This window comes from Gekko japonicus, unplaced genomic scaffold (genome assembly GCF_001447785.1).
Source record: "Gekko japonicus isolate JY-2015 unplaced genomic scaffold, Gekko_japonicus_V1.1 scaffold309, whole genome shotgun sequence".
Taxonomy (NCBI): domain Eukaryota; kingdom Metazoa; phylum Chordata; class Lepidosauria; order Squamata; family Gekkonidae; genus Gekko; species Gekko japonicus.
This window is the reverse complement of record NW_015166430.1, coordinates 1223724-1240271: the sequence shown is the minus strand read 5'-3', so window position 1 is coordinate 1240271 and position 16548 is coordinate 1223724. Positions and strand designations below refer to the sequence as shown.

General features: G+C 39.9%; 1 protein-coding gene across 1 annotated transcript in view; it reads left to right on the top strand.

Moving 5' to 3' along the window:
* SRPK1 (SRSF protein kinase 1) overlaps positions 1-16548 on the top strand; it is a 47903-nt gene that overhangs the window by 7047 nt on the left and 24308 nt on the right. The window contains exon 3 of the mRNA XM_015411838.1: positions 9659-9777. Coding sequence (XP_015267324.1) covers positions 9659-9777 — 119 coding nt within the window. The remainder of the gene's footprint in view (positions 1-9658; positions 9778-16548) is intronic.

The window sequence follows — 16548 nt, the reverse complement described above, 5'->3', positions numbered from 1 at the left end:
AGGGCAGCATCTTATCTCTGTCTCCTAGGAGTTGATCCGCCCTCCTCTCTTGGCCCCAGTCTTGTAAATAATCTATGGAAAATCTCTGTCTTTGGACCCTCTGAGGCCGTCCCTCATGTGATGTGAGTACAGACTGTTTCAACTCTGCAGGCAAGGTAGCTGAATATTCTGATTATTTTCTTTTGAATTCTTTCTCCTTCCATAAACTGTTCAATTAGTCTGGATCAGACTGTGAATTTGTAACTTCCCCATGAGCCTTACTGCTGGACTAGGCTACTTGATCTTAGTGAGAGCATAAAGGAAGCCTGTCCACCAATGGGGCTGGGATGTGTGTATTTATTCCTTCAGAACAGCTCAGCCTTTTAAAGTCCTTTGACTTAGGAGGAAAAGGGGCTTACAGAAGGTGGTTGTGACAAATAGTAATTAAATGAATTTGGGCAGGTTTGGGTCTGGGTCAGGATGGATCTGATCTGTCAGTGAGCTGTCAAAAAGGCAAGTTTTTGTCCTCCCAAGGAAGGCAGTGGAGTGGGTTTGGAGGAAGGCTTTGAAGAGCTCTGGAAAGCTTGGGTGATGAGGCAGATATGGAGAGAGGAGGATGGGTTAAAATCTGCTGCTTTTGCATTGTTATGCCCCCCATTTTCCTTCCATTTATGCCTCTATGAAGCTTTTCTCTATGGAAGTTGTTTCTAAGGTATGGGGGGAATGCAGCCAGCTGTGACTTCTGAAGAATTATAGGAAATCATATTGTTTCTGTGTGCTTTTATCACCCTTACCCTCTTTGTCCATAAGGAAGAATATGTACACCTATACATGAAGTCTGTAAACATACATTCCTGATGTGGAAATAACTGGTGTTGTTCTTTTCCTGTACACACAGCCATGTTTTGTGGTAGGTTCAAGGACTGACCCTGCCACAAATTTGTTTTATTTTTATCCCACCCTTTCCCCAAGGAGTCCAGAGTGGTATGTGTTGTTCTTCTTCCACCATTTTGTTTACAACAGTCTGTGAGAGAGGTTAGGCTAAGAGAGTGTGACTGGCACAAGGCCTTTCACGGAGCTGCTTCACGGAGTGGGGATTTTAACACAGTTCTAGTCTGACACTCTAGCCATCGCATCAGAGTGTGTCTTTATCTGTTGCTTACATACTCTGTTCTTATATAGGGCTTCCAGTAGTCTCCCAGGTTACTGATCAGTGAATCATGGATAGCTTTAGTATTGCTGGGGTATGTATAGTTCACTGAAATGTCTTAAGCCATCTTTAGATGAGTTTTGTGTGTTCTGTTCTTCTGCCATCATCAATATACTGGGGAATCTGGGAGAACATACCTATGTAGGGACAGTAGACTCCTGGCCTACTGCTGCAGTGTTTTGTTTTCCTGCTTCTAGCCATCTTCCTTATAAAGTCTAAAGGAACAAGTGGGAGAGCCCTTAAATCCCAATTCCTGTATGCGGGACTGAGATGATCACATTGATTCCTAGTCATTTGAAAAGCACTTAATGTGTATTCATAGATTGTTCATAATGGTTTTTTTTAAATGTCACGTTGTGGTAAAAAGAAATAACACTTGCCCTTTTGATCCGATTCTTAACATAAATTCTGAGTAAGACTATTAATAACTATAGAATATATGAGCTGCAGATCAGAAGGTCTGTAGTTCGGCAGTTCGAGACCCTAGTGCTGCGTGACAGACTGATCTCCCGTCTCTGGCCCCAGCTCCTGCTATCCTAGCAGTTCGAAAGCAAGAAATTGCAAGTAAATAAATAGGTACCGCTTTGGTGGGAAGGTAACAGCGTTCTGTGTGCCTCGGTGTTTAGTCATGCTGGCCACATGACCACGGAAATGTCTTCAGACAGCGCTGGCTCTTCGGCTTGGTAACTGAAATGAGCACCACCCCCTAGAGCCAGATTCAACTAGCATTCGAGCAAGGGAAACCTTTACCTTTTTATAGTCAGGTACTTATATGTTCTTACTGGTCTAATATACAGTTTGATTCGGTCGAAGAATGAAAGCTGGCAGAAGTAATGAACAGCATGCCCTGGTATGTTTTCTGCTAGTATAAGCAAAGTATAGTTTGAAGAGTAGAGCAAATAATCCTAGAAATGGTTTTCAATAATAGAAGCCACACAGTTTCATAGCCCCCAAATCGATGACTATAATTGGCATGTTTCTTTTTTCTTTTTTAATGAGGAGGACAATAAAATCTACTTCCATATTTGTGAGAAAGGAAGTAAGAGTTTTACTTAATTCTAACTTTTAGAAATAAGAACGAAAGGGATTTTTCTTCACAGGCTCTATTAGTCTGCACCCTCCATTCTTTCAAATATTCAGAATACCAGATAAGCAAGAAAAGCATACAAATGCTTATTGGAAGGTGGCACAATGGTATATCTTGTGAATATGTACAAACAACAACCCAGAAGCACATCTGTCTTATTTAGATTGGTGATTCAGACATCCAAGAGTGTTATTATGTTGGAGATAGCAGACATTAAGGACTGTTGGCTGTGTGAATTATATATGCAACCAAGCCCAGCTTCCTAAAAGCTATTTTCATGTACCATTGGAATTCTTGACTTTTTCCACTTTAAACAGCATATTATAAATGCCATATTACAAGTTGTTTTCGAACGTTCTGTTTGTATCACAACTGATATGGTATTTGGTGGGGGGAGGTTACCATCTAAGAATTTCAAGCCTCCCAAATCCTCTTGTGTGATGCTGAATTTGTTGCACAGTTTGTTGTATCCTTGCTCCAGATTCTGTATACTGGGATATATTTTTGATTAAGAGCTCATAATAAACATGTCAAAACGGTTCTAAAATGAGACTTTCTGGTTGAACAATGAAACAGTGTTATGCAGAAGTCCCAATTTTCATGGATTTGTTAACAGGATTTCGCTGTGGTTTTCTAAGATCCTGAGTACCTTTCATTCTTCTATATGTCGCTACTAACCTTTTCCGCCCCGTAAGGTGTGTCCCAAAATGACATCCTTATTGTTACTGAACAGTGGAATATTGCATATGTGTCCACCTTACATATGTCTCCACTTTGTACTTTACAATACTTTATTAGATACACTTTTTTTTGTGTGTGTATTGCAAACTTAATTTTGTTTATTACTGTGAAATGCCCCAGTGCCACTCTACCTGGGGGGAAGAAAAATATCCCTTCAGTTCTTGTGTCCATTCTGAAAGAGATCTCATAGTAGGAGCCCTAGTTCCTGGACTCATATTAGCTTTCACATTGTTCTGTTGCCAGAGAAGGAATGGGCATTTGTATTCAGTGACTTGTCTTGCTTGTTAGATAGCATACAGTAGATAGCAGTGGCAAGATTCCTTCACAGTCTGTTGTTTGTGTGCTTTCTTTTCCATAGGCCTTATCTATTGATGACAAGGTTTTTAAAGTGTCCTGGACAGGTCTAGCACCACGGATGAAAGCTCACAATGTAGTAGTAGCAGACTACTGACTGAAGAAGTTGCTAGGTTGCAGCTTGCAACGTTTGTCTCCAATACATGTATATGGAGAGAAGAGAGGCAGTCTATCAGTGTAACTGATGTCTAGCAAAATAATTTAGAGAGCCAGCAAGTGGGGTTAATACTTTGTCTCCTAGCCCAGGCATGACATACATTGGCAAGAGGTCGGAAAGAGCTGATGGTGCCACCTCCCAAATTTCCCCCCCTCATCAGGTAGGACTTCTTAAGTAGAAGTTGTTGCATCATGAAGCTAACCTGAACTATAGGCTGTGTTTGCACCAGATGATTTTTTGCATGATGAAGATCTGAGAGCAGTTCGCATTTGTCTTTCTTTGACCAGGTACTTGTACCACTCTTGACATGTGTGCTTTCCATACCTACCTAGAACAGCCCAGAAATTCTATCTCAAGTCTGCTGTTATAGCATTTCCTTGCAGATAGTTCTGCTGTCAGTAAAGGGGCCAGTCAGGTTCTTCACACAGGAGGTTGCATTTCTTCCTGGCAAGCAGATGTGACTTACAGGAATGACTGCAAGGAGGTGTGTGAAACGGCAGGCTAGAACTGGAGCCTTGTTTCTTCCTCACACAAAGACAGTATGCCTTGTGATATTGACAAATACGATCTGCATGCTGGAACTTGAGTTTCAATGTCCAGGAGGACACTTATGCATTCATTTCAATTCAGTTATACCTTTTTCTACTTTTTTGGCTCTTTGCTGTTGCTTATAGAGCCAAGTGAGTTACAGTTTGGCTTTTTCACAGCTGACATGTGGAGCTTAAGTCCATGGAGTACCAACACAATGCTAGAATGAAGCAAAATGGATGATGTGTGGCACAAGTCCTGTCTGGTAGCCAAGAATATTGTTGAAACTTCTTTGTAGCTGTCTGCCTTGTTTACCTCTTTATGTAACCTTGAAACAAAGAAAATCTATTAAGATTGGGATGATTTTTTAAAAAAGTTCCTCTTTGTCTATAGAACTGCCCTCGGGCACAGCTGAAAAAGTTCTTGGTACCTAAAAATTTGCTGCTGGCTCTTCATAAGCTTGGAACTGTAATTTTTTTTCCACCTTATTAATCAAAATAAGACAGACAGCAGTTGCTTTGATACTAGTCTTCTTGGATGTCTTGAAAAAAGTGAGTTTATTGAATAGGAATCAAGTGGTTCCTCAGTACAGAATAAGGAAAATTAGATTCTAAAATTAGTATACCTGGAAAGATTTTGGAAGCTGATAAACATCAGGGGAATATGATAAAATGTCTGGTCAGTTCAGAGTGTGACTAAATTTGTAAGAAGCAAATGAGCTGAGAGCAAGCCCCTCCAGTAATACTGCAAGCAGTTTACCTGCAATGCAGTGCTAAGCATCTGCAGCTAGGTGGTGGAGGCAAATTTCTTTTCTCTCTTGCTTCTGCACAAAGCTTTGCTACATTCAGAAACAGACTGCACTCTGCTTGCAATTTATGCACCCCTCTTACTAGGACCAGTGTGCCATCTGATTTTTGATGGCTCTTTCGAAAACTGTGGGTTTGTCTTCAGAGATACCTTCATCAATGGGAGTCCGTGCTTCATGCAGGTAAGTTATCCCTTTCCTTTTGTTTCATCAGGTATAAATGGAATTTGATTCCCTCCGTGTGGACTTTTTTGTATTCCATGAAAGCACATAAATGTCTGCGAACACTGCAATTCAGTTATCTCTCTGACTCCCCCTCCCCCTTGGCATGTAATCTCATCAGGCACTTAGCTTGAGAACAAATTCAGTGAAGTTATTCTGTAAAGACAGATAGACTTTGAGAAGCCTAAGGTGGTTCTTAGGGCTTTGGAGTGATTTGATGTATTAAAATGGGTTATTTCCAGGCTTCTGTTAGCATTTCATTTATTTCTAATAGTGTAGCATTTTGACAGCTGTCTGATCTGTTCATTGAAATCCAGACTGTGGAATCCTCCATCAGCCTTTTGTCCCTGCTTGCAAGCTGGCTTCTGTGTTGCTTGAACAAACAGATAGGAAGAGGCTTGCAGGTTTTGTCTTCTGTTTAACAATTCACTGGAATAAAACACTTGCTGAGAGTCTAAAGATGCATGGTTCTAATGTCTTTGCACTGCGTGTGTATGCTTTACAATTCTGGCCTGTCCCTATAATGATTGGGAGAACATTTTAGGAGGGTGGGGCAGGAACAGTGGGGAGGGCTGCATTGAATATTTTAAGGGATTTCATAGTAAAGGTCCATGTGCATTCCAAATAACAGCAGAGCCTTTGAAATCCCTGCTAAAATTTGATTACATGTGGCCTCTTACATTGCCTGAAAAAATAGGTTTTTAAAAAAAGTATAACTCATTTTGAAAGTATAAGGGGTTAAAAAGGACTAATTGCAAAGATGCTGAGCTCTCTGGATCTTTGTGCTATCCATCAGTCATATAACGTGATTTCGTTTGAATAAAGAATAAGGGCAGTTCTCAAAAGCTTTATGGAGGTTTTCTAGTAACTTCCTTGCTGCAGGGAAATTGCACTTGTAGAGGAGGAATGATTGCAGAATCTTCATAGCAGTCATGATCTTTGTGACTGGGGAGCTTACTTAAATCCAATTCCTTGTCCTGCATCTTCCCTATATAGCATGCCTTAATAATTCAGCATTCTGGTATTAATGATGTAATTAATTTAAAAATAGCTTTGCTGTGATGGGTGTGGCTTTGAGATGGTTTGATATTTATTTTGCCCACTATGTTTCCTCTCAAGGCTTAGGATTCATTAATTAGCATTCTAATTTTTTATTGTCACCCACAGCTCTCAAAGCTTGTGTTAATCCTTGTAACTTTACAATGTAGCTTTGTGCTTATACCTGTCTGTGCTGTATTGTAAATGATTTTAGCTTTTTCTAAAGAAATGTGTCTGAGATTAAGGTAAATTTTGCATGGTATTTGGGGCAGGGGAATTCTCAGATCAAAATACATTTGCCATGTTGTTAGATATATATCAGATTTTTCAATGTAAACACTCAGCTACCAAACCCCATAACAGATGTGTTTTGAAAACAGATCTTTCAGAAAATGGATATGACTATTCAATCACTATTCAGTCTTTTGAGTGACTAAAACCATGGAATCCTGTTTTGTTTTTTTTAACTACCTAAGCTGGCTTTGGTTGGTCGTTATCCGAAATTCACAACAGGACTTCCATCACTGTTACGATCTGAAGCCATAAAATTGCTAAAGCCCAAGCTGAAATGATATATTCTTGGGCTGCACAGCCATTTTTTCTCCCTTCAAAGGTGACTTGTTTTCAGTTACCATATGCCATTCATCCATATGAAATGATTCTCTTGTGTTGGCCCACGGCCTGGTAGCATGCTGAACCATTCACAGGGCTGGAATGCCTGTGAGTATAAGATGAATCATCTTGTGATGGAATTACTCCACATTTGTTCATTTGAAGATAACTCTAAAAATTTCCTTCCATATTAAAAGCTTTCACTTCAAGTTTTGTGAGCCATCTCCACTTACAGGATAATTCATGCATTAGGTATATTATAGCAACTGAGCAGCTCTAGTGAGTAACATGAAAGAGTCTCTACTTACTGTAACACTAATTAATAATTTTTGGAGGGTTCCATTAGGAAAGGTGTTCAAGCCAGAGCCCCAAACAGAGCCCCAAACACTGGCCTTTTGGTGGCTTCTGATACTGCAGCTGAACTGTCTTCCATGCTGCTTGTTAGTCCCACAATTGAAGGGTTAAGGCAGGCCATTTATGTGGCTTAATTTGGCCTAGAAGCCTGTAGTTGCTAATCTTTGTAGTTTTCTGTTGCCCCAGAAGGTTGGACCAGAACTAGTAGGTTAAAATTAAATCAAAAGAGTTTTTGGCTAAACATTAGGAAAAACATCCTGATAGAGTGGTTCCTCAGTGGAACAGGCTTCCTCAGGAGGTGGTGGGCTCTCCTTCTTTGGAGGTTTTTAAGCAAAGGCTAGATGGCCATCTGACAGCAGTGCTGATTCTGTGAATAGGCAGATCATGAGAGGGAAGGCAAGAAGGGTTGCATCAGTTCTTGTGGCCCTTTCTTACACAGCCAGGGAAATGCTGATTGCCACTTTGGGGTCAGGAATCAATTTTTCTCCAGGCTAATTTGGCCAGGGATCCTGGAGGTTTTTTGTCATCTTCTGGGCATGGAGCAGGGGTCACTGGGGTGTGTGTGGGGGAGGTATTTGTGAATTTCCTGCATTGTGCAGGGGGTTGCACTAGATGACCCTGGAGGTCCCTTCCAACTCTATTATTCTAAAGACAGGATGTATTGTGAAGCACAGCTCTACCTGTAGATAATGGAGCTACACTGTATTATTGACTTCTCTGGTATATTCATAGTTATTGAGGTTCTATTTTTGTGAAAATTGAAATAATTCATGGCAAATACTCTAGGAATTGGTATGGTTGGTGTCACCTGAAATGCCTTAAATAATTTGGGTGTTACCATGAAGAGTTTCATGTAGTGTCTATAGAGAGCCATTTTCACACATGAAATGGCAGCAAATTTGGGTTTGCCACTGAATACACACTCAGTTGAAAGCTTTAGCCAATCTTGGCTCTCAAGCAAATGTACCTGTTGATATATATGTTTACAGCCATGATTGCACTTGTGCTTTAAAAATCTTAGGTGGACACTTAATATAAGATGTAAGGCAGCTCAAAGAGTTCTATTTGTTTTGTTTGAGACAGTATAAAACAGGCGTCCCCAACCTTTTTGCGCCAGCAAACACATTTGGAATTCTGACACAGCATGGTGGGCACAGCAACAAAATGGCTGCCACAAAACGGTTGCCACAGCAGGTAGAGCCACAAAATGATAGCCACACTGTAACTTCAGTAACACAATGTAGATCCTTGTACTGTGGTGGCAGCTGCCGCCAAAGCAATATTTAAAACGGTCTGCAAAGCCAATCAAATCTCCAGTCGTCAGTCAGAAGCCTTGCTGAGCAAAAGCCGTACCTGGCCATACCCAGTTCTTAAAAACACTTGGTGGGCACCAGAAGAGGTGTTGGCAGGTGCCATGGCACTCATGGGCACCACATTGAAGTTGAGGCAAGAATTGGCATGTATTGCCTGCTTACTTTTTCCACACATTTCTTGAAGTGGCAGGAAATTATTGCAGCTTTGCTGAGAAGTTGTTTTGTAAATAACTTTTATTAAGGTCAACCAAAATAACTGTGATTTTAACAAAAAAGTTGGTCTTAAGAAAAAAAACATGTAATAGCTTTTATGCTTGTATTTTGCTATGGACCAATATGGCTACCAGCTTCTTTTGTCTACTTTTGGAATATAATAGCTAACTATGCTTTGCTTTATGTATGTATTAAATTAGTTCCTGACCAAAGTTTATAAGTATAGTTAGCACAAGTATGTTTGTATACTGTGGCTCAGGCTGTGAGGGACTAGCAAAATACTGTGCATGTATAGTGTTATCTGTGCTTAGCTCTGAAACTGAAAGGAGATGGGGAATGCCTTATGACCAGGATTGGGGAGGGGTGTACAAGCCTTCATGATATTTTAAGCTGGTTAGGCAATGAAGCAGTGTTAAGTCTGCATTGGGGCTATGATCCTACTCTTTGTGCTGTATAGAGGCCACCCGGACGTTTTCCCCAATTCTATGACCAGCTTCTTGAGAGATGCAAACTTCTATTTTAAAAAATGGGGTTCCGGTAGGCTTGCTGTGTACGCAAATTTGGATCCATTGGAGCATCTCCACAGACAGAAGGCTTTCCACCTGCAGAGTGTGACTTTCTTGCTTCCCCTCTTCTGCTGTAGCCAAAAGAATGCTTTCTCAAAATGCTGTTCCCAGAAGTATTTGGGGCTGCGTTAGGAGAGGAAAGGCAAGAATGTCACTGTCCATGGATGGAAATCTTAGTGTCTGTGGAAATTCTCTGATGGATTTAGGCTACTGAGTTTACTACAGTGTTCACTGGATTCTGCATTTGAAGTATTTGTGGAGGGGTAGGTCTAACTTGCTTAAGTCCATAGTAGTAACCCAAAACAGATTATATATATATCTGCATTTAAGGACTTGTTTTAAAAATAAGAACTTGTTTGGGCCTGTCCCTGTCTATCCTTAAACAGCTTTTTTGATATCTGCATAGTCTTATATTCTTTGGTCTGAGCACTTGCATACAGTAGAAAGCTTAAATTTATGCATTTTATTATCTGTATCAGACCTGAAACTCAACATCGAGGTCCTGCTTCCCATTCAGAGAATGACCTCCCTGAACAAGAAGAAGAAATCCTGGGATCAGATGATGATGAGCAGGAAGATCCCAATGATTACTGCAGAGGTGAGAAATCATTGCTCAGAATTTTGCTGTCCACATTTGGAATTGAAAATTAAGGCTGTAAACTTTGTGATGGAAAAGGTGGGGCGAGAGAAAGGATAGTTCCAGTCTTCAGAAGCGTACACACACACACTGAAATTATCACACATTCGTAGTGGCCTGGAAAATTGTGAATATGGAGGAATCTGCCCCTCCCTCCCTGGCTAGAACACAATTTTGCAGACAATGCAAGGCCCTTTCTGCCCCCTCCTAGTATGAGTATCCAGCAGCTGCAAGTGGAGGAGTGGGGAATCAAACCTGGTTCTCCCAGAGTAGAGTCCGCGTGCTTAACCACTGCACCGAACTGGCTCTCCCACGACTGGTCAAACAGTTGTCTGTTTAGCTTGCTTACAATATTTCAGGACTCAGGCTAGAACAAAAGGGATGGAATCTCTACTAGGGTGGATTTTATTTAAATAAAATTTATTTAAATCGATTTAAATCACAGACTAATTGCAAGGTGAACTGTCTCCAGTTTAATTATTTAACTAAAACAATAACATGTAGAATATATATTCTTGTAGTAGCTTAAACATCCATGTTTGTTAACTAACGTGGTTAAATAAAATATCTTAAAAATTTAGACATTACATCAGCGAGGCCCATGTAAAAAAACTTAAAATACAGTCTTCTGCAGTTTGCTCATCTTCATTTTCTTGTTTGTTTATAATCTGGGGGGGAAAAACAAGCTTTCCTGGTTTATCAGGTCCCAAACAATTTCTCAATTTAGAATTGAATGAGTCCAAAGGAAGTAAATATTTTTTCTACACCAGCAGAAGAAGTGACTGCTGTTAAAAGAGAAATAATTACTTTAGCAGTCTCTAAATCCAAGTGCTTAAATGTAGTGTCATCAGCAAACATATTTCTTGAATGGTCCCCCTTAGTTCTGAAGTTTAGTATAATTGGCATTATGGATGGATGTTTGCTGGATACCCACGTCATAGCTAACTCCTTCAGCACTTAAAGATTTGCCCTGGCACTAGATATTGACAGTATTTGTGAGAAAATGAGCTGGAGATGGTTTTTGTCCCATTAATTTTTTTAATGCTTGTACTTTAATTCTGCTCACTCAGTTCCTTCCAAATTTCTACAGCATCAGCAATAAAAGAGCTATTTTCCTGTATTTTGTTAAAAGCTTCAGAAATGGGTTTCAGGATGCTCAGCATATGTTCAACATTTCTCTTAAGCCCAATTCTGAGGATTTTGGCCAATTTTGTTCACACACTGTCATCAGAATAGACCAGTTTTGATATACTGCTCAGAACAGTCCAGTACACAGTTCCATCTAACATCTCGTGGGAGAGTTAGCTTGGTTCCATTCATACTTTTCAGAGCAGCTGCTGCAAAATGTTATGGAAGTATTTAGCAGTTTCAACAACATAAGCCTTTATTTCTAGAACACTGAAGTCTTTGGCTAGGAGGTGCATCAAATGAGCAGTGCAACCATATGTTATTAGCTTGGCATTTTCTTCATTCTCTGTGACCAAGCTGCATGCTAGACATTTGCATTTTTGTTCATATTTTGCTATAATTTCTTGTGTGTGTATTTCCTGATGTATCTTTGTTTCTGCAAGGAAAATATTCCTTTCTTTTGTTGTTAAGCACATACAATGGGATCATTGTGGACATTGCTGCAATCATCAAGACTTAGGTTAACAATTTTACCCTCTAGACTTGTTGCACACTGCCTAATTTCTCTTTCATAGACTTTATCCAGCAGTTTCCCTGCAACATCTGCTCTGCTGGGTGGACTGTAGCCTGGTCTTAATGACTGACCCATATTAATGAAGTGTGGCTTTTCAATCAGATGTAAAGAAGAGTTTGTTGCGTAAACAAACTGGGCATTTTTTTCATCAATTAGCTCTTGTTACATCCTGGGTCTTATCATCACAAACTTATCTATGGTGGTTCCTGGGTGGTGAATTTTTTCCCCATTTAGATGATATACTGTGGCTATGTGATGTATATAGGGTTGCCAGTCTCCAGGTGGGACCTGGAGATTTTCTGCTTTTACAACTGATCTCCAACTGACAGAGATCAGCTCCCCTGGAGAAAATGGCTGCTTTGAAAGGTGGACTCTGTGGCATTGTACCATGCTGAGGCCCCTCCCCTCCCTAAACCCCTCCCTCTCCCTGATCCACCCCCAAAGTCTCCAGGTATTTTCCAACCCAGACCTGGTAACCCTGGATGTATATGATGTGACTGAAACACTATTCTGGACAAATAACTCTGAAACTGTAGAACAGGAGGAGGATGATCTCAAAGGTGGATAGTTTCCAGAATACTTTATGTTGATGATGGAGTCCCCTAAACAAAAAGGTCAATGCTGTTTTTCAGTATTTATATAATTTCTGCTTATTATGTCCTAATCATTTAGTACATTGCCACTCAGTACTGCCTGAAAAAAGGAAGATCTGCCTGGTTCAGCTATTTATTTCTCTAAGAGCTCTAACAAAAATGACAGTACCATGCAGTAAAAGTAACAAATATATTTTTGTTCAGTCATGCCAGCTCCTCAAGCTGGTTTTTAAGAGATATGATGAAATCAAAAAGTTTACCAACCTGAAGATCCTACTTGTTCAAACATGTTCCTTTGTCAAATTCATTACAACTTATTCCTGTGAAAGAACAGTTGTCCTTATGTTGCTTCATGTGGGCCACTAGGCCTTGCATTTTTTTTGTTGCACTGTTTGCATTTTGCATGCCTGCCTGCCTGCCTTACCCATAGGCAGAGGAACTTTGTTAAAATAGTCCCAAATTGGGTCTCTTTTATGGCCTGCTGCCATTAGGGGGTTTTCTCTTCAAGGTAGAGAATAATATGATAAACCTCAGGCTACACTTAAAAGACCTCAAGACCTCTGGGTATTCTGCTCAAAATGTTTCACTTTCATTTGTACCACTTCTCCTCCCTCTTAGCTCTTAGCATCTCCTCCTTATCCAGATCTATCTATTCATTGAACTTTATGAAATTTAGGACTTAAGAGGTTGATTCTGTGTGCATAGATTTGCAAAGGAACAATAGGATTGCGGGTCTCTTTCTCAATGCTATATTGTTTACTTGAAAACATTTTTGCTGTTAAGAAAAGACATGTTATCTCTGCAGACACAAATTCGCAGTTTTGAGAATGACAAAACCAAGCATCTGTGATGTATCTTCTACACAGAAAAATTACCCAAAATAATCTTACAGAAACCTCTGGAAGAGCATGAAATTGGGACCCTAATGAATAAATTAACAAATTTTCTTTGCAGAAATTTTTAAACACTGCATGAAGATACAGTTTCATACTACATAATTAAAAATTATTTCATGATGAAAAACCTTTGGGCTATAGTTTGTCTTAAATAGAAAACTATCTTTAGATAGATTTTGTTTTCTCAAAAAGCATTTTATCCAACAAAATCCGATTTAAGTTTTGAAAATTTTGATTTCAATTTTAAAAATCTGATTTAAATCAAATCTGATTTTAATTTTTTTTTAATTATTGATTTTTATCCACCCTGCCAGATTCTATAGATGGTTCCTTGGGGGAGGGGGAGAGAAATTGCTGTGCTGCTGCTGCTCCTGTCGGTTCCTGAACGCCGGCTTCTACTGCATTGCTAAAGGTGTGGGTGTTGCTTGGTCACACTGCTCCTTTGCTCTCGCTGCCTTTCATGTATCATCTTAAAGATATTACATGCTTTTTGCTGTATTGTGAAAGTTATTACCTTTTATTTACTGTAAATGTTGCATTTTTGGAGGGCTTGTAAAAGAGCCTTTGATTTCAAAATGCAATTGCTTTGTGGGTGTCTTGAAAGACAGAAATGTCAATTACATTTTTTTAAAAAAATTGCTGGTTGTTTTCATTCTGTTATTAGAATTATGTTTTACTGATTTTATTATCACCTGCCTTGAGTCCCAGTTATTTGGCAGAGTGGCAATCTGGCAGAGAGGCAAGCTTAGAAATGTATTCACTACCTAAAATTTAAATAAATGAATCATTGCGTGTAGAGCTAGAAAATGCAGGCAAGTGATTAAAATGAATGAATGTCTTACTCTAAGATCATGAAACTTAAGGCCAGCTTTCCAGGCATGCATGTCAAACGTAGTAGTGTGGGTGGACGCATGCGAGCACACACACAGGATGCACTCTTGATGGTGAAGCAAGGAAGAGTTCACCTTCAGAAGTAATTCTGATTAGAATGCAGTGCTGTTGTGGCATTGATGAGGTGCTAGTCATATTTGTCTAGATATTTTCCCACTGTGAGATGAAATTAATTTTGTATGAATAGTAAGTTCCAGGTAATACCAAAAATGCCAAAATCATTTGAAGAACAAATGTTGAGTCATAATCTGTTGAGTTGAAAGCTGCTTAGTGCTGCTAAGATGATCTCTCATTTTATGTAGGGATAATAGTTCTGCATCAAATAGTTCACTCTTATTGGCTGAAACAGACACAAAGCAAATTGAGTTTCTGGTGGAAGCTGCCCTTTTGAAGCACTTCTGAGTTTGTCCAGGGTGACGTAATTGGAAGACTTGGATGGCACGGGGATAGGTGTTGTTTGTGGAGCTGGTACAGTAGCAAAAATACTTTTCCTGATTAACCTTCATATTCCCTAGAATATCTTTATCTCTAGTTACAAAACAGCAGAGCAAACTGTGCAGCTTCAGCCCCTCAGGGTTTATGTTCATCTTCACCCCTCCCTTTGCATCCAACTTGGGACACGACTATTGCTGTGGCTTGGTACTAGTGGCTTAACTACAGATATATGTTAACATTCATGTGTGGAAAATACATGTACTGGTGTTTTCTGAGTTTCCTGCTAATAAATTACAACTGTTTCCTTATGACAAGGGGTTATTGGTAATTTTTTAGTGAGATAAAGTCTAAATACTGGTTAGCTGCTCACTAGGAGGAGTATGGCACACTTTTAGATCTGGAGTTGGCATGGGTGGCCCTGTATTATCTTTGAGGTTTTATGTTACCGTTACAATTCAAGTATAACTCTCATGCCGAATTGTGTGGGGTCCAAACTGCATGCATGTGAAGCTGTTCTCACTTGAGATGGAATGATCATGATGGTGGCAACCCACCACAAAGGCAGTGTGAGAATATGGCGAGAATGTCCAGCAGAGATTCCTTTTTTGGGGTGTGTGTGTATTTTTGTGTGTGTGCGCGTGCGCGTGCTTGCATGCCTGGAAGTCATAGCAACTTCTGGCAACCCCTCCTGGGGGCTTGGACTGTTTCAGAGAGGTAGCTTGATAGCCTGCCTCTGCATCCTGAGCTCTGGTCTCCCTTCCAGTTACTTGCCAGGGTCAGCCCTGCTTAGCTTCTGATATCTGACGAGATCAGGCTTGCCTGAGCTATCCAGGTTAGGGCCAGCAGAGGTTCTTGTAGAAATGTTTTTAATAAGGCTGTACAGACTGCTCCCTCTAAGCTGTGGAGTCTTGTGAGCAAAAATTCTACTTTGTGAGCTACTGACATTAAAGTTGTGAGCGAGCAATTTGGCTACTGCATAAATTAGTTTGCTCTGAAGTCATCCTTCCTGAGCTAAAACAAAAATGTGTGAGCCGGAGGCTTAAAAACTGTGAGCTAGTTCACACTAACTCAGAGGGAACACTGGGGCTTTTTACTGCCAGGGAGGTAGAGTCAAGAATTCAAGAGCAGTGAACTTCATAACTCAGTTCCGTGCAGTTCATTCCACCTTGCTTGTCTCTGTTTTGGATGTCTTATTCTCTCTGAATATCAACCAGGTTCTTAGGACAAAAGCTGGGCTATAATTTGTGCTCCCCCTTTGTCTCTTTGCCTTGGTGTTAGTTTTGTTACTAAAGACAAGCACTCCGTATGTTGTTTGTTGTTTACAAATTTTATGTGTTGCAGCTTCTGCAAACAATACTAAACAATCCCTCGTATTTTCACTTTTTTGATGCCTAAGGTGGTTCTTGGTAGAAAGTTTACAGATCTGGTAGAGCCATGCTCTTACGAACATAGTCTGCTTTACCAAAAGTAGCTCAGCTATTTCATGAGTTCAGCATATCATAACACTTTATGAAGCAACTTGTAGAATAGCCTAGTGGTCTGCTAAACTGTTTGGCTGGGCCTTACAGGCTATCCTCCTCTTTCAGCTGGTAATGCTTGTTTCATAGGTAAAGTCTATCTCACAGTCACATTGCTTCCCTTAAAGAGACAAGGAGTAGCTTGATTATCTACAGATTTTTTTGTTAATGGTCAAAGATCAGTGAGTGTATCCATTTCCCCCAAGTGTAGCTTTCTAGCTAATCTGGCAGTTTTGTTTCTTAAATTTCATTTATTAATTAACTAGCAGTACAGCTCGTTGTGAAAGCAAAGAACGAGCTCTAGAAAGATGTGATGTGGAATTCAGAAGTTCATGTGCGGATTGGCTTTATTTTGAGGGCAGCATGATAGCACATATAACCATGTATCAGTGAAAGTATACTTTAACTGTGGCAAAGTCAGAAAGAGGGGGGAAAGTGAGCAATACTTTTTTAGTGCATCCTGTAGTAATAACAATCTTTAAGCAATTACAGAGTGCATAGATATGTGTACATCATTTTTTTTTTTAGTTGTGGTGTCATTGGTGAAACATGAAACTAAACGTGAGCCACAAAATTTATGATAAGGGTCAGGATTTAAGGCAATCTGGCAGGGTTGTTTTTTTTTTTAAATAATCCCTATGCTCTGACTTGATATAAGGGCATGTGTTCCTCAGCAGAACGAAAGAAAGAGGGAAAGA